Source organism: Galeopterus variegatus, unplaced genomic scaffold (genome assembly GCF_000696425.1).
Source record: "Galeopterus variegatus unplaced genomic scaffold, G_variegatus-3.0.2 Scaffold4565, whole genome shotgun sequence".
Classification (NCBI taxonomy): domain Eukaryota; kingdom Metazoa; phylum Chordata; class Mammalia; order Dermoptera; family Cynocephalidae; genus Galeopterus; species Galeopterus variegatus.
The window spans coordinates 11,841-30,817 of record NW_007730676.1 but is presented as its reverse complement, the minus strand read 5'-3'; the positions used below and the strand labels follow the sequence as shown (position 1 = coordinate 30,817).

Here is an 18,977-nt window from a genome sequence, read left to right as displayed (position 1 = left end):
AATCACCGTGCAAGTTATAGTGCCTTTCTGCTAAGGACTTTCACATGTGTCACGTGTGTTACCTCTTCCCAGTGGAGTAAACTAAAATGCAGAGAGATGCAGTGAGTTCCTGAAAGTTCTAGAGCTAACCTTTGGGCTAGGACAGTCCATATCTCAATTGCAGGTCTGTGCTCTGTAGATGACATGCACTAGAAAGCCAATTAATAAAAACAGTAATTGATTCTAAAGAGACAGAACAATTATAGCTTATTCAATGAAAAATCAGTGAATCAAACAGGGAAGCTAGTATAGTTCTTACTGTGTGCTAATATGAATTATTAACCAAAGAGGGGAAATTATTTTACTAACAACTAGATATCAGCTGCCTGTTGTCTATCAGTCTATGCTGAGTTCTGGAGATGCAGTTTGAATCTTTGTAAAGCTCTATTGGCGTGTTTTGTTACCATGTGTCTCTTTGAAGATTTCTCCAAAGCTCAAGTGAGATGAAGAGCACAGCTGAGCCATCCTCATTGCGACAGCCCCCTGCTCAGTCTCCACGAACGGGGGCCGAGCTCCCCAGGCTGGAAGGAACCCTGGCTGCATGGACGCCCAAGCTTGGGCGAGGCATCTCAGAAGGAGGTGATGTTCTCTTCTTTGATGAGTCACCACCACCAAGACCAAAACTGGGTGCTTTAGCAGAAGCCAAAAAGGTAACTGGCATTTATTCTCTTTATCACTTGACTTTGCATTCTGTAAGGCATGGATTGAGTTTCAAACTCCATATACTTATGCCCAGGAAAGACAGACACCTAATAGCCATTTATTGATCATGATAAATAGAGTCAAAGGAATTTTGAATAATAATGGTATCAACATAATACCATTAATTTAATCCAAGAAAGTTAGAGCCATTATCTCAACACTGTTTCTGGTCAGGCTGAAGGAGACAGCCTAGAGGCTGTTTCACAGTCGAAGACACTGGCATTAGGAAAACAATTCTTGGAATTCTTAAGTCAGGATTGCAAAATAGTGGTTTGAAGAATCAATCTTTAAGAGAAATCATACATAGAAGTCCAGTTTACTGACAGATAAAAGGTGAGTTGCTCTGGCTGAAATGGGGGTGGGGGACACCTAGAAACGCACCTGGCCACTTCCTGAGTCCCCTGACTTAAGCTTCTCTCCTCTTTTCTCCAGTTAGCAGCTATGACCAAATTGAGGGCAAAGGCTAGCTATAAGCCAAAGCTTTACCTACAATAGTAATAATAATAACAATACCAGTAATAGTAACCATTGCACGTATTTATTAATATTACTCTGCACCTGTGATATATGCATGCCATGCTGTGTTTCCTATGTATAGGTACATGCTTTGTATATATTATCTCTTTTCATCCACACAACCATGACCATAAAAGATAGAGCAATGCTACCATCAGCCCCCATTTTATAAATGTGGAAACTGAGGCTGAGAAATTAAGTAATTTGCCTAAGGTTACCAGCTAGTCAGTGGCAGAGCTGCAATTCTATCCTAATTCTCTCTGGTTCTAAAACTTTCAAAATGGTGATGTGGTTCCTTATGGATCTGGAAGCCTGGAGTCTAGCTGATGTTAAGCTATTTATATTTAAATAAACTGAGACTTTATTCATTACCTTATAGACCTGTTTCCCATGCTTTTAAATTTTAATAATTGTGTTAATAATGCTAAGTAGGGCCTAGTCAGTTAGCTCAATTTGATAAAGCATGGTATTTTAATACTGAGGTCAAGGGTTCGGATCCCCATACCAGCCAGCTGCCAAAAAAAAAATAATGCTGAGTACAGTGAAGATATATTTTGCCAGTTTCTACTGGACAGCAGTAGAATTCACAGGTTAATAATAACCAGAAAGGGGTATGGGCTATAAGTGCCTATTTCATCTTTTAGATTTTAACCTCCCTCTCTTTTTTTCTAGTTAGCTGCTATCACCAAATTAAGGGCAAAAGGCCAGATTCTTACAAAAACAAACCCAAATAGCATTAAAAGGAAGTCAAAGGACCCCAAGGACATCCTGGAAGTGAAGGAACGTGTAGAGAAGAACAACACATGCTCTCCTCAAGGTACAGCAGTTTCACAGCCGTGGGGAAGAGAAACCGTGTGTCACGGAAGTGTTCTGAGCCATAACCGGAGCCCCTAACACAAGTCTTAACTTCCTCTCCATCTCCCTCTGTGTAGAATACCTATGTAGAATTCCTGTGACTGGAGCTGATTGCTTTTTATAACCACATTAAATTGGAATGAAATTATGCACAGTTTGAACACTTGGGAAAAGGAATGCTAGTTGGATATTTTAGCATAAAGATTTATTTTGAAGGAAATAGAATTCCTTTGTTTTTAATTGCCCTGTTTTTATTTTTAAAACTCTGAAGTTGGCAATGTCATTTTGAAATCAGTTTGTAAAAAGGATTTTTGTCATCATTATATATTATCATAATCAGCTCCCTCTTTTAAGTGAAAACGAGATTCTAATCTAGTGGTCAAATCTGCCACCGCCCCATATGCTAGGCTCTTCTTGGCTCACTTCTCGAGAGCTTTCCCTGCTGGAACCAAGTGGGAGACGTCACATTTGATGTCTCTGGTGGCAGAGACAGTGGAAGGAAGCNTATTCATTACCTTATAGACCTGTTTCCCATGCTTTTAAATTTTAATAATTGTGTTAATAATGCTAAGTAGGGCCTAGTCAGTTAGCTCAATTTGATAAAGCATGGTATTTTAATACTGAGGTCAAGGGTTCGGATCCCCATACCAGCCAGCTGCCAAAAAAAAAATAATGCTGAGTACAGTGAAGATATATTTTGCCAGTTTCTACTGGACAGCAGTAGAATTCACAGATTAATAATAACCAGAAAGGGGTATGGGCTATAAGTGCCTATTTCATCTTTTAGATTTTAACCTCCCTCTCTTTTTTTCTAGTTAGCTGCTATCACCAAATTAAGGGCAAAAGGCCAGATTCTTACAAAAACAAACCCAAATAGCATTAAAAGGAAGTCAAAGGACCCCAAGGACATCCTGGAAGTGAAGGAACGTGTAGAGAAGAACAACACATGCTCTCCTCAAGGTACAGCAGTTTCACAGCCGTGGGGAAGAGAAACCGTGTGTCACGGAAGTGTTCTGAGCCATAACCGGAGCCCCTAACACAAGTCTTAACTTCCTCTCCATCTCCCTCTGTGTAGAATACCTATGTAGAATTCCTGTGACTGGAGCTGATTGCTTTTTATAACCACATTAAATTGGAATGAAATTATGCACAGTTTGAACACTTGGGAAAAGGAATGCTAGTTGGATATTTTAGCATAAAGATTTATTTTGAAGGAAATAGAATTCCTTTGTTTTTAATTGCCCTGTTTTTATTTTTAAAACTCTGAAGTTGGCAATGTCATTTTGAAATCAGTTTGTAAAAAGGATTTTTGTCATCATTATATATTATCATAATCAGCTCCCTCTTTTAAGTGAAAACGAGATTCTAATCTAGTGGTCAAATCTGCCACCGCCCCATATGCTAGGCTCTTCTTGGCTCACTTCTCGAGAGCTTTCCCTGCTGGAAGTCCCGGTCCGGTACGGGGGCAACACTGAGGGTTGCAATCCGTTGCCGGACACGGAAAAAAAATAAAAATAAAAATAATAAAAATAAAAAGGATTTTTGTCATCATTATATATTATCATAATCAGCTCCCTCTTTTAAGTGAAAACGAGATTCTAATCTAGTGGTCAAATCTGCCACCGCCCCATATGCTAGGCTCTTCTTGGCTCACTTCTCGAGAGCTTTCCCTGCTGGAACCAAGTGGGAGACGTCACATTTGATGTCTCTGGTGGCAGAGACAGTGGAAGGAAGCTGAGTTGATGGTGTGCGCTGGCTTCCTGACATTTTTCTGTCACTGCTAACATTTTTCTTTCTGGTCTAGCTGAGGATGAACTGGAGCCTGTCAGGAAAAAAAGGAGAGAGCAGCTTGCCTACCTGGAATCTGAGGAATTCCAGAAAATTCTAAAAGCAAAATCAAAGCACACAGGTATCCTGAAAGAGGTAAGAACCCAAAAGATTAAGGGCAATGTCGATGTCCTTTAAACCCAAGGTACTTTGTCGCAGGACTGAGAATCTGTTTCTTTCACATAAACCACAGGATAACTGTATGTTAGCTTGTTTGAGTGTGCTTTGAAGAGCAGGAATACTTCTAATAGATTTTAGCTTTGCCCTTGTCCTTGCACTGAAGAGTATCATTTGACTTTATATTATTTCAATAGACTTCAGTATTATAAAGACGTTTGCATGTAGTTATGGCTGTGAATTATGGTTTTTTGGTTTTTGTTTTTTTGGTGGCTGGCTGGTACGGGGATTGAACCCTGGACCTTGGTGTTATCAGCACCACTCCCTAACCAACTGAGCTAACTGGCTAGCTGTGAATTATGTTTAAATGATTCAACACTGTTTACTGTTTTCTGCTTTGCAGTATGAAAAGGGATTTGTTTCCATTCAAATATTTTTATATTGGCATTTCAGATCCTCTAAATTAGTAGTTAATCCCATCACTCCCAATGCCCTTTTTTAATAACAAATATTTTGTATTACTTCCTTACTATCTGGAAATAAAATTCAGGCATAATATAAATTACCTATACTAGTAATTTCAAGAATTTTAAATATAATATCCTAGCTAATGTAAAGAAGAGAAAAGGAAAATATTAATGATGAAAAATATGAATTTTATTATGTAAATGCTTAGGCACAACTACTCTACAAGAAATAATGGAGTAATCAGAGGCTTGCGTTTGTAAATGTAAATGAGACAGCTAGAAATTAAGACTCATACAGGTATGTTTTCTTAGTAACTTAAATACCATGGGCCTATTTCTTTGAAAATGTGATTTTTCTAGAAACAGTGAACAATCCTGGTAAACCAAAGTACAGTTGTCTCTCAGGTTACTCAGGGGTTGCCTAGTTGTACTCTTGGAATATTCGGTGTATGTTAAAACCATGCACATATCGTAGGGTTGTATATAAAGCTGTTTGGTTCTAAGGTTCTAATCACGTTTCTCGTCCACACGGATGTCCTGTAGAAAACACAGAAGCCACGTGGGGCAAGGAACAACCCTTTGTTGTATGTGGGACTGCTCCGTGCATTATAGGAAGTGCAGCATCTCTGGTCCCTGCCAGTCGGGAGGTTTTAGCCATTGGGATAACAAAAAGTGCTCCCACACGTTTTCAGAATGTCCCTGGGGGCAGCACTGCCCCCATTTACTACAGCTACTCCAAATGGTCTGGTCTCCTTTTGATTAACAAGTAAGTAAGGAGACAGTTATATATCAAATGTTTTTTGTTGTTTTTTTTTTTTCCTTTTTGTCTTTTTTTGTGACCGGCAACGGATCGCAACCCTCAGTGTCACGCCCGCACCGGACCGGGACCGGCAACGGGATCGCAACCCTCGGTGCTGCGCCCGCACCTCGCTCAGCCAGCGAGCAGCCGGTCTGTATGTGGGATCCGAACCCCCGGCGGGAGCGCCACTGCGCGGGACCGGCAACGGGATCGCAACCCTCGGTGCTGCACCCGCACCTCGCTCAGCCAGCGAGCAGCCGGTCTGTATGTGGGATCCGAACCCCCGGCGGGAGCGCCACTGCGCTTCCCAAGCAGTGCACTGTAGCAGTGCGCCACCGGGCCGGCCCTATCAAATGTTTTCACTGGACTTGAACCGCAGTCAGGAGAGATGCCAGAGCTGACTCGGAAAGGCTGCAGACCGGAGCTGCTGCCTCTTGCGGCCACCAAAGACCCTGGGCTCCTGGGCGGTGCCCACATTTTGCATAAATACCCGCCTGCCCTGGTCCTCACTCCTGTCCCACAAAGTGGACTGTCATCACCAGGGGGCCCTCCAGTACCTTCTGTGTGCAGGCCTGTATTGGAACAGTAGAAATAACTGCTTTCTGCTTTGCACTTGACATAAGACACTGTTCATAATGTTAGTGGTTTTTATTTATATCTAGTGTTTTAAAAATCACTAAATGCTTTCATGTGCTTTTTAAAAAATATTATTATTAAGGGCTTGTTTCTACTTATTATCATCTTTCAGTCTGCAGTTCATTGTGGAACTATCTAGAGTCCTTTAACATTAGCCTGTCTCTTTGGTCCTGTTTTATCATTGAACTGAATCACTTGAATAATTACTGAATTATTCTTACTGAACCACCTGAATGTGTTGGATTTGGCACAAGGTCACCATGTGCCCTGTCATTCCAGGCCCAGGCTGTGCTGCAGGAGCGCTATTTTGAGCCACTGGAGAAAAAAGAACAAATGGAAGAAAAGATGAGGAACATCCGAGAAGTGAAATGTCGAGTTGTGACCTGCAATACAGTGAGTGGAGGTGGGGACTGGACCCCGTGGGCTGGGCTGGGCTGGTGAGTGGACGTGGGGGCTGGACCCTGTGGGCTGGGCTGGGCTGGTGTGCCTCAAAGCTCATTGAGAATCTGTGGGGTGTGCAGCCGCATCTTGTGATATGTCATTGAATTTGGCTGGAAAACAGACTGTCTAGGATAGCCAGGATCAGGCTTTTGACCTGCTGCCAAGCTCTGCTGGAGGGCACTGGTAAAGGAGAGCCTCTTCCCCTTTGGCCATTGGACCCAAGCTGTTCTTAGTGCTCCTCTTCAAGTTTGACCTGTCCTCAGTCCAGCATTTAGGCCCTGGGACTGTGGTTGAATCCATGTTATGACAGCTAACGTGTCTCTTTCTGCTCATAGCTTAATCTACTAAACTGAAATCTCAAGTCGGGGTGAATTACATTATTGTGTGTGTTTGTAGGATTTTTACTGTCTGTTAGAAAATTCCAAGTCCTCTGTTTCTTAACATTAATTAAAATGGTGGGGAAAAAAAAGTTCTTGCTGAACCCTTGTAACACAGGAGCCCCAAACCTGCGAGGGCACTCGTGTAGTGTTTACCTGCTCCAAAGAAATCACCCGGAGGGCCAGCGGGTAGAGACACTGATTTATTAAACTTAGCAAGAGACACCGATGGGGCAGTCAGTCAGAAATCTGCACCACCATGGGGTACATACAATACTTACATAGTGAACAGATCAAAGTAGGGGTGTAAATCATTTTTAGGCTCATGTGCAGACCCTCACCCAGCTCATGTAACTCAGAGCATGCCAGAGATTTGGCTGGGTAGGTAATTAATTTACCCACTATTCTCCTGGTGCCAGATGCTTGTTCATTTACTTAGGTTCCCTGCTCCATCCAGCCCTCTGTCTTAAAGGGGACGTGCCTTTCCTTGGGTAACCGCCTTGGCTGGGGTAGTCTCCCAGTGGGGAGGGGGAACTCTGGTATGCATGGGGAGCGGGTAATAGAGCTATGTCCAGCATCTACCCTACAACACTGCTTATTCCTTTACCACTCATTCCAAATGCGCCTGCATGGCGAGTCAGACTAGTAAACACATGGACGACGGGGAAAAGGGTTAGCTTAGCAAGCACACTTTTCTCTGCCTTTATTCCTTTTAAGCCTTCAACCGCCTTGGCTGGGGTAGTCTCCCAGTGGGGAGGGGGAACTCTGGTAAGCATGGGGAGCGGGTAATAGAGCTATGTCCAGCATCTACCCTACAACACTGCTTATTCCTTTACCACTCATTCCAAATGCGCCTGCATGGCGAGTCAGACTAGTAAACACATGGACGACGGGGAAGAGGCTTAGCTTAGCAAGCACACTTTTCTCTGCCTTTATTCCTTTTAAGCCTTCAATTCTTTCACAGTTGGGGGTTGGCCCTGAGTCAGCTGCCACCAAAGACAGGGCTTCCCTAAGAAAATTTAAACCTTTGAGAATAAGTAAAGATGATTATTTCAAGCATCATTTTTGGAAGAAAGGAACCACAAACCCACCATGGCATTTTACCTCACTGGCAGCTGTTAGTCTGACAGAATGATGAGCCCAAGCACATAGCTGGTGTTTTAGCTTCCTGTTGCTGCTGCAACAAATTACCACAAACTTAGAGGCTGAAAACAATGCACATTTATTACCTGTTATATGGATGAGAAGTCTGTGTGGGCCTCGCTAGGCTAGAATCAAGGTGCTGGCGGGGCTGTTCCCTCCTGGAGACTCTAGGGGAGAACCCATTTCCTCGCCTTGCCCGGCTTCCAGGCCACCTTCACTCCCCAGCTGTGGCCCCTTCCCCATGTTCCCAGCCAGCACCAGCAGGCTGAGCTCTCATGTCACGTCACTCCAGCCTCCTCTCTTGCCTGCTTCTTTCACTTTAAGGACCCTTGTGATTACATGCCCCCCCCCCCCAGATAATCTAGGATCATCTCCCTATTTTAAGATTGACTAGTTAGCAACCTTAATTCCACCTGCAGGCTTAGTTCCCCTTTACCATGTAACACCATATTCCCAGATTCTGCAGAATGGGACGTGCACATCTCGAGGGGCCATTCTTCCACCCAGCACACTGGCAGCCCACTCCACTCTGCACTTTTTGATGTTGCTGAAGTCTAGAGTATTTATATGGACTTGCTATAATTACCAGAAATTCCATCGCACTCTCCCGGCATCTGTTCCAACTTCCACCCACCATTTCTTATTCTCTTCCAACCTTCTGAGGATTAAAATTAAAAGTGAATTACTTAATATCTCTGTCTTGGTTTTGCTGCTTCTGAAGGAGGAGTAATAATAAGCTTATATCTCTTTCATAGATCTCGTAGGAGAAAACAAAAGAGCCACTGCTCAGCCTTCCTAAGTAGGTCCCAAGCCTCAGTCTCCTGTATAATCAAGGGCCCATAAAGAATCTAGCACAGGCCAAATGAAACTGTTTAGAGATTTGCAGGACTTTTCTTCTTCTGCCCTTAATATTGTTTTTTTTTTTTTTTAATATGACCGGTAAGGGAATCTTAACTCTTGACTTGGTGTTGTCAGCACCACGCTCTCCCAAGTGAGCTAATCAGCCATCCCTATATAGGGATCCGAACCCGTGGCCTTGGTGTTATCAGCACCACACTCTCCCAAGTGAGCCACGGGCTGGCTCTTTTACTATTTTAATGTCACAGAAGGTTATTTAGTACTTCATGCCTGACCAGAAATTGGAACAAACATGAGAAAAAGAGGTATTGGTAGAGGGAAAGTCAAGAAATCACAGGGTTCGCTGAAGGTGGCAGATCAAGTGGTGGAGTCCCTAGTGATCACCTGGGTGGGAACAAGGGAACCAAGTTGTCATGGAACAGGTTCCTGACAGCAGCTAACCAGGTCTCGTTAGAAGCTCTTCGCTGATGTCCTGCTTTTGTGCTGGTCTGTGCAGTGTGCCTACACCCACTTCAAGCCCTTGGAGACCTGCATCAGCGAGCAGCACTCCTACCACTGGCATGACGGCGTAAAGAGGTTTTTCAAGTGTCCCTGTGGGAACAGAAGTATCTCCCTTGACAGACTCCCAAAAAAGCACTGCAGGTATGAGAATTGCTTAGGACTCTCTGCCTCACGTAGAGACTCTTCCAGTTCCTGTGTGATTCTGTCCCCCTGGAATGTTAGAAGATTGTTTCGTGCCTTCTTACAGCTCCTGGATGTCCCTGAGACTAGCATTGTTAACCAACATGCCTGGAAGGAAGGGACCCTGCCCTTTTCACTGCTGTGTCCCCAACACTCAGTGTAGTGCCTGGCCCATAGTCCTCAATGTCTGTTGAATAAGTACATGACGTGCAAATAGGGTGGGTTGGTGAATATATGTATGTTTGTTGGAGGAAGGATGTAGAAGTTTTTCTCTCTCCACTCCAAGGAGTGATCTGTTCGTTTAAAATTTCTTTAGTGTGTGAGTATGTGTGTTTTAAGGGTCTTTTGTTTGTTTTTGTTTTTACTTTTGGGGGGCACCATTCCCACAGAGGACAACGTGATGTCACCCTCTGGACTTAGGGTCGCGGGATTGCTCTAGTCTGTAGAACATCATCTTCAGTGGTCCGTCCGGTACTCTTCGTCTTATTCTTGGATTCCTTCCATCCCCTTCCTCCCTGCTGTCCATCCCTAATGCCGCAGTCAGCCCTTCTCCTGTGATTAATGGTATCCTTTTGTTTGTGTTCTTGTGGAAGTGTACTGTTTCGTATGCAGGCACTCTTATTTTATACAAAAGTACAGTATTCTTTCTCCTTTTCTTTTCCGCTCAGCTCTGTGTTCTTAGGTGCCTGTTTGCCCTGTGAGCATCTCTTCTGTTTCTAACTGATAATGGTGCCCCATGATCAGCATCCATCTCCTCATCTGTGGGCACCAGATGCTTCCAGCAGCCCCTCACCCTCTCCACCAGTGTCCTCATGGTCTCATGTAGGAGGTTCTTTGGGATGTGTCCAGGGTTGAACCCACTGAGTGGTGCCAGGTTGCTCTCCAGAGTGGCTGTGCTGGTCTACACGCCATCGGGCACACACAGGGTCTCTGTATCCCCGGGTCCTCACCTACATTTTTGCCAAAGAGTACAAAGGGATAGCCTATTGCTTTTAAAATTTTCATGTATCTGGTTATTGATTTTTTTAACTGTCTTTTCATATGCTTTTTAGCATTTTGAATTTCCTCTTCTGTAATTTTCTTTTACTATATTCATTTTTGTATTGGGGTTTCTCCCTTTCTCTTACTTATTTACAGGTGTTCTTTCTGTATTTAAGATCTTAGTCCTCTGTAGTTATAATCATTGCAAATCATTATTTTTCCAAACTGTTGACTTTTATTTGATTTAAATCATTAGGGAATTTTTTTACCTTACAGCTTTGTGCTTTTACAGTTTTTTGTTGTTTTAATTAATAGGGTTTTTTTTTCCCTATTACCCTAGTCCTTGTATCCCAAATTACAAAGACGGTCTTCTACATTTTTTTCTCTTCACATCATAGTACACCTTTTGTATTTGTGTATTTGGTAAGTCTCAAAATCCACTTTGTAAGTGATTTGGGAACATCTGTATATAGTGACCCTCTCACCTCATGCTCTTTTTCTCCACATAAGCCACTTTCCCCAGTGCTATATGCTAAATAGTTTCCTCTTTTCCCCACTGCTTTGTGCTGCCCGCTTTGTGCAAATTAATCTCCATGTGTGTGAGGGTCCACGTCTAAGATCACTCTTCTTTCACTGATCTACTTGTGCAGGGGTCAGTTCCACACTGTCTTCATCACTGGGCGTGTATGGTATGTCTTCACTGTTAGGGCAAAGATCACTCCCCTCCTCTGCCTTTTACTCTTCTTTTTCCAGATAGACTTAGATTTTCATGTATTCTTCTCTGTGTAATTTAGAGTCAGTTTATTGAGTTTCTTAAAAACTTCCAACAGGAACTTGCACTAGGGTTGCCTTTACTGAATGTTGGACAGTGAGGATAGACAATGATGGGGATGGTACTGGTGTGTCTTTCTCCCTGGGGTCCCTTCTGCACCTTGCTTATCACCTGACTCTAGTGGGGCCTGTGCCAGGTGAGGACTGGGCTGTGGCCCTGGTGAGGCTCAGAGCACTTCTGGTTAGGCCCTGGCCCTCCAGGGTTTTCGGAGAGCTCGATGTGTTCTAACACAAACGTACTGTTTCCAAGACTGCCCCTTAGCCCTTCAACTCTCCTTTTCAAAGGCTTTCTGCTTGAGTGTTTAGTCTTTCTGTCTCAGCTCCAGAAATAGACAGATATCCTGAAGGGAATATCAGCCATCACGAGTTCTGCTGGTGGCTGCACAGGGCAGCCCATCTCCCCAAGGCTGTCCCTGCAAGTCCCCCGGTTCTAGTCTCAGCAGCTCCCCAATGCCTTCATCTACGGGATTTCTGTATTTTATTAAGTTTTTCTAGTTCTAACAGAACACAGTCCAGGCAGAAGCACTGTGTCCCACTCAGAAGCAGAAGCCCTGATTGGGGTTGCATTAAATGAATAAAAGAAGTTTGAGTGATGCCTTTATATATGAAGTCATCCCCGTTTAAGATCACGTAGTAGCTCTCCATGGATTCATATCCTCTTCTATTGCCTCTATTCAGTTTTAAAGTTGTCTCTGTCAAGGTCTTGAGTATTCTCAGTTAATCCTTAGATATGTTATAGTTTTGGTTGTCACTGTGAATGGTGACATTTTTTAGTTGCTTGTTGTTGGTGTAGAGAAATGTTAACTACTTTTTAAGTGTGCAGTTCAGTAGTGTTAAGTAGATTCATGTTTTTGTGCACAGTTTTATCTGTTATTCCAACACTTCCACCCCCTATTTCTTTTTCTTTTTCTTTTTTTTTTCCTTTTTGTCTTTTTTTTCGTGGTGTCCCACTCAGAAGCAGAAGCCCTGATTGGGGTTGCATTAAATGAATAAAAGAAGTTTGAGGGATGCCTTTATATATGAAGTCATCCCCGTTTAAGATCACGTAGTAGCTCTCCATGGATTCATATCCTCTTCTATTGCTTCTATTCAGTTTTAAAGTTGTCTCTGTCAAGGTCTTGAGTATTCTCAGTTAATCCTTAGATATGTTATAGTTTTGGTTGTCACTGTGAATGGTGACATTTTTTAGTTGCTTGTTGTTGGTGTAGAGAAATGTTAACTACTTTTTAAGTGTGCAGTTCAGTAGTGTTAAGTAGATTCATGTTTTTGTGCAGTTTTATCTGTCATTCCAACACTTCCACCCCCTATTTCTTTTTCTTTTTTTTTTTTTTTCCTTTTTGTCTTTTTTTTCGTGGCCGGCAACGGATCGCAACCCTCAGCGTCGCGCCCGCACCGGACCGGGACCGGCAACAGGATCGCAACCCTTGGCGTTGCCCCCGCACCTCGCTCAGCCAGTGAGCGGGAACCGGTCTGTATGTGGGATCCGAACCCTTGGCGGGAGCACCACCGCGCTTCCCAAGCGGCGCACTGTAGCAGTGCGCCACCGGGCCGGCCCCCCTATTTCTTTTTCTTTTTTTTTCTTTTCTTTTGGGTTGGCCAGAACCTCCAGTACTATGTTAATAATAAGGATGATAGTAGATTTCCATTTCTTGTTCTTTATCTTAAAGTGAATGCATCCAAATTTCTCCTTTAAGTATAACCTTTACCAAGTGAAGGAATATCCTTTCTAGTGCCAGTTTACTGTGACATTTTATCATAAATATGTATTGAATGTTATTTCATAACCTTTTCCTTATCATGTGATTTTATTTTCCTTTAATTTATTAATGTGGTGCATTATATCATTAGTTTTTTTGAAGTTAAACTTTCCTTATTCTTTGGATAAACCCTACTTATCCTGATGATTTTTTATTCTAGTATACTGTTATATTCAGTTAGCTAATATTTTATATAGGATTTTTATGTTCATATTTACAAATGAGTTAGAGCTATTATTTTCTTTAAAAAAGCCTCATCTGGTTTTAGAACCAGGATTATATGAGCCTCATAAAATGCACTGGGCAGCTTCCTGAAACAATTTATATTAAATAGCAATTAATTATTTCTTAAAAGTTTAATAAATCTCCACTATTGAATTGCTTAGGCCTGGGGTTTTGGGGGGAATGTAGAGGTGGCTTTGATTACCATTTTAATTTCTTTAATACGTGGCCTCTCTTCTTTTGCCAATTTTAGCATTTTATATTTTTATATTTTTTTAGGAACTCAGGCTTTCAAATTTAGTGACATATGATTGTTCCTAATGCACTTGTTTTATTGATTTCTGCCCTTATCTTTATACCTTCTGTTCTTCTTGTTTCTTTGGGTTTGTTTTGTTTTGCATCTTTTTGCCATCTTCAGTTAAATGCTTAAATTAAACTTATCAGTTTTTAACCTTTCCTGTTTCTCAAATGTATTTAAATATTTCCTTCCAAGTAGTCCTTTAGCAGTCTTCCACAAAGCGTGACATCTAGTTAAAAGTATTTAATGTCCTTTATGATTTCCTTTTTGACTCAAGGGTTACTAATGTTTAGTTTCCAAATGTGTGGGATGGATTTTAGCTGGCTTTTGTTATTAATTTCTAATTTTATTCTGTTATTCTCAAAGGATGTAATTTGTATGATATCGATCCTTTAGAATTCGAGGCAATTTCAAGACAAGATCACTTTTAGTCTTCCCAAGAGTTTCTCACCAGGATATTGTCACTACCTTTTTTGTTTACTTGTCTGTTTTTGGTTGTTGTTTACTTCCTGGAATCCATACTTCACTCTCACTTCAAGTTCTCCAGGACTGATCTTTAGGGAGGGAGCCAGGAACCCCTGCTAGTTCATCACTTTATCAATAAGGAGCAGGCCTGTAAATTTTTTACAATCTAGATTCTGATTTTTTAAGTAAGTATTTACATATGGGTATTTGATTTCTCTCCAAAATAGATTACTAAAAATGTCATAATAGCAAGAGCTTATGTAAAACATTAGAAAAATCAGGTAAATTATGTTCATTAAGGATAAGCATAAATACAACTCACAAATGGGAGAACAAGATGCCTTTTTGCCTCCAGTTTGCAGTGTTATTTTTTGTAAGAACAGTGCTTTCTCTGGACCTTCTTTTGTCAATTCTTGATCTACAACAGAGGTCAGCTTTTCTATAAAAGGCCAGATAGTAAATATATTAGGCTTTGTAAACCGGGTGATTTGTTACAACTACTCAGCTCTGCTGTTGTAGCATGAAAGCAACCATAGATAATACACAAACAAATGGACATGGCTGTGTTCAAATAAAACTTTATTTATAAAAACAGGTGGTGGGCCAGATTTGGGTCATAGTTTGCCGACTCCTGACTTAGAGCAGTGATTTTTTTCATAACATCATCACTGATCTACCAGTAGGCTTCCAGCTTTCTCTCAATATACATTGAGCCAGTCTCTAGAGAAGGAAGGCAGTGATGGAAGCTAACAGCAGAGGCTATGGGCATGAAGAGGCTAACAGCAGAGACCACGGGCATGCTGACTCTCAGGCAGAAGTGGAATCTAAACCAGATAGGGAAGAAAGAGGAGGCAGGTAGAGCATTCCCTTACCCCTGAGATCCTCTAAAATCTAAGACTGCTAGAAGACATTTCCTTGACTTTATTGTATTTCTTTTCTCTTTCTCTCTTTCTTCCCCAGAGTAAACTTCATAGAAAGTAAGATCTTACTATACTGTCCACATTTCTTCATAGGGTTGGAGTCCCCCACCATGTTGAAAATGAGAGAAAAAGTCTCTAGGCCCTTGGAATAATGGAAGCATAAAGGTCTTTGGGTTATAAAGAAAAAGGGAGAAGGATGATCCAAACCAGAAAGAAAACTGGTCCTTTCTAATTACAACCTTTTAGCTCAAAAAAAAAAAGGAAAGGCAAGCCATAGACTGTCCTGCATCAGAGGGCCAGCTTTTGAAACCTCACCCTGACAACCAGCAATAAAAACCAGGCGTGCAGTCATCACCCACACCACGCATAGCCCTGTGGTACTGTCGCTTGAAACTCCATCTCTGAAGTCTCTAGCTTAATAAGGAGTTGAAGACTGTTTGTCAACTGGAGTTTTTACTTTTAGTAACATTAGAGCCTTACCTCAGATTTGGCCTGTAATTTGAGTGTCACCTTGAACAGCTTCTCCTTGGATGGGATCATACTCTCCCCCTGAATGCAGCCAGCATCGTTGTCTTTATGCATGTGGGCCTATCCTCACTGCTGAGTAAACCCATCTTTTCTATTTCAGTAATTGTGGCCTCTACAAATGGGAACGGGATGGAATGCTAAAGGTATGTCATTTGCATACTAATGTGTGACTAATTTTAGTAACTCCTGCAAATAATGTTGAACCATTTCTTATTAAAATATTTTCATCTTTCTAGGAAAAGACTGGTCCAAAGATAGGAGGAGAAACTCTGTTACCAAGAGGAGAAGAACATGCCAAATTTCTAAATAGCCTTAAATAACCCTAACTTCAGACTTTTCCCCACAACCTACCTTGGTTCTCGTGGCTCAGGAAAAACAAGGGATTAGCTCTGCCCATGTTCTTGATTGACAACATCAAAATAAGTGCCTATTAAGCCCATGAGATTTGCCTACTGACCTTGCCCAGTTATGTTGGTTTAACATTGACATCTAAGTGGAAAATCAAGATATCATTATCTTTCCTGTTCTCACTGCAGAATGACTACATTACTGCATTGACACAAATTTTTTGCTCAAAAACTGGAAGGTAAACCAAGAGCTTTGTTTCTGTATCTCTTGGTTGTAGTTTGTACCCTTGTTTATCACAATAAAGTCCTGGTGTCTATATGGACACTCAGAGGCAAAAAAATTAATTTAGCTTAACTTTAACTCCAGGTAAGTTGCTTAACTTCTGAGCTTCAGTTTCCTTAACTGTAAAATGAGGGAGATTGGACTAAATGATCTTGAAATGTATCTTTCAGCACTCACATTTTACAAGTAATATAACTTTTTTCAATCTAAGTAATTATGATCATTGAAAATGAGGGAGATTGGACTAAATGATCTTGAAATGTATCTTTCAGCACTCACATTTTACAAATGATATAACTTTTTTCGATCTAAGTAATTATGATCATTGCCCTTAATATGGTCTCTGTGTACTGACAGTAAAAGCCAGGTTCTTTCTTCCTGGTTACTGTTACCTCTGTTTTGCTCTTTGAAATTAATCCAGTCACTAAACCACTTTTCATTTCAATTTATGTTTATGTAGAAAGAGGGATCTGCAATTACAGGATGAGGTTACTTCGCAGTTTGTGGAAAGATAGAATTGAAAGAAACAATTTTGCCATGAACTTTTTGAAGTACCCTTGTATTGTGAAGCTCTGAAATACCTAAAATTTCATCATTTTTAAGTATGGATTTATTTAAATATGGCTTAAAGAAACTTTGACACCTCTAAACAAAACAAATACAAAATTTGAGAAGCCATGAAGCATGACTCAGAAAAACGTCCCATATGAAATGCTTTCATACAAATCCAACACGTGTGTGATTTTTTCTTAACCTGTTATTGTAGGGCTGATTATGTAACCACAGGCCATCAGAACCTGATGTTAAGCATATGGTGATCTAAATTAGCAAACTAAAACCATCTGTGTCCTTCATGGAGAAACTGGTTGATCTGAATGTTATAATCTTCACAATAGATTTTTTGTGTGTGTGCATCTTTTTCTGTTTAGAGGAAATAAATGGCTTTTTAAAGAAAATCACCTTTCTCTTGAGCTTTGTTAAAATAAAACATTTTCCTTTTCCAAACTGCAAAAGGAAAACTGAAGTATTTTACGTAACAGTTGTACAGATTAGCAAATAAGGAACTTCCAAATGGCTGCTGTGGAATTCTCCCCAAAGGGAACTTGAAGCATTAAAAGTTTCAGGTTGACTGATGGATAGCAAAGTTGACAGGAATCAATTACACAAATTGAGTTTCTGTGTAGAAGTAGATGAGGGTGGAAGTAAAGCTTGATGTTTAGAACAGGTTAAATAATGTCTAATGACATTTATTTTTGAAAATCTGGTGTGCAAATCTGTTTGCCTAAGTATGTCATTAATAACAACCCATCGGAGCTTCTGCTCTGCTGGTAAAATAGTCATCTTTTATCCCATGGATAGAGATTTGGAAACAATACAGCTCTCAAGAAGGATGGATGGTTCAAAAATGAAATTCTTTAAGTTCTAGTGTTCTACATCATATAGGGTGACTATATTTAACAATTTATTGTATAATTTCAAATAGCTAAAAGAGAGAATTTAGAGACAAATGACAAATGTTTAAGGTGTTGGATATGCTAATTACCCAGATTTGATCATTACACAATGTATTCATGTATCCAAATATCATGGTGTACCCCATACATATGTACAATTATGTGCCAATTAAAAAGATGAAATTCTATCTATGTTTGCCAATATTTGAGGAAAGAAATGGTGATATAGAGTCATGTGCCATATAACATTTTGGTCAATGACAGACCACATAAATGGCAGTTGTCCCGTAAGATTATAATGGAGCTGGAGGTGTGTAGGAGGCTATCCCATCTAGGTTTGCATAAGTGTACTCTGTGACGTTTGCACGATGATGAAATTGTCTAAAAACGCATTTCCTAGTGTGTATCCCATTGTTAAGTGATGCATGGCCAAGCCATGTCTAAAGAAGAGACACAAAAGATGTAAAAACTCAGTTGGCTTAAGTTGACAGCAATTTGTGAAAAAGTCTGAATAGTGAACCATTGCTTCTAGGAGAAATTTAGGGTTAGGTTCCTGAGAACCTCTGGTCACATTTTTGCCAACTGGTCAGTAGATAGGCTTGCTGTATGTGTGTTTGTTTAAAAACACCTTAGCTAATATGTATTGTTGATTCATTAACATTGAACTTAACAGCCAACAGCACTGTTAACTCCCACTTGAATGAAGCTTATTTAACACATGGATTTTGTCCGTAAGACACATCTCAGCCTTGTGCTTAGGAGCACCAAACAGCACTTCAACACTAGGTTCGAGGGCCATTTTAAACAGGAAAATCGCCAACAAAAAGCACAAAAATGAAAAACAGTACGGAAAGGACACTTGTTTACCGTGTGAGAGCTGAAACAGGCAGAGCGTCATATTGTCTGTCCTCAACTGGGAACATTTCATTCTATGCTCGTGCGTCCATGAGTCACCACAAAAGCACCGCCAACTCATATCTGGGAGTTACACATAAATTTTAGCGAATAGGTGAATTTGCAAATATAGAACCACTAATAATAAGTGACTATAATATTTCCCCAAACAGGACCAGAGCCCCATTTTGCAGATTAGGAAGTCGGTTAAATTGGATATATGGGTTGAGACCAGGATTGGAACCAAGTCTTGTAATGTGGCTTCAGCAAACACTTTTCTAGTGATATTTTTAAAATCAACTGTATTAAGTTATAAATTTCATACAGTAAAAGACACATCTTAGGTGTACAATGAATAAATTTGGACAAATGTATACACCCATATAACCACACCACAAATGAGATATGACATTGTCATCACCTCACACAATAGGTGGCCTTGTGCCACGTGTCAGTCAATACCCCAGCCCCAGCCCACCATTCATCTATTTTCTATCGCTCTAGTTTAGATTTGTCTTTCCTAGAGTTTCTTATAAATG

The 18,977-nt window shown here is 40.9% G+C and overlaps 1 protein-coding gene across 1 annotated transcript in view; it reads left to right on the top strand.

Moving 5' to 3' along the window:
• Positions 1-16,243, top strand: part of MCM10 (minichromosome maintenance complex component 10) — a 39,248-nt gene extending 23,005 nt beyond the window's left edge. The window contains 7 exon segments of the mRNA XM_008587839.1: positions 461-689; positions 1,930-2,074; positions 3,917-4,035; positions 6,238-6,351; positions 9,274-9,419; positions 15,561-15,603; positions 15,697-16,243. Of these exon segments, the coding sequence (XP_008586061.1) occupies positions 461-689; positions 1,930-2,074; positions 3,917-4,035; positions 6,238-6,351; positions 9,274-9,419; positions 15,561-15,603; positions 15,697-15,780 (880 nt within the window). The 3' untranslated portion in view covers positions 15,781-16,243.
• Positions 16,244-18,977: the final 2,734 nt, after the last annotated feature.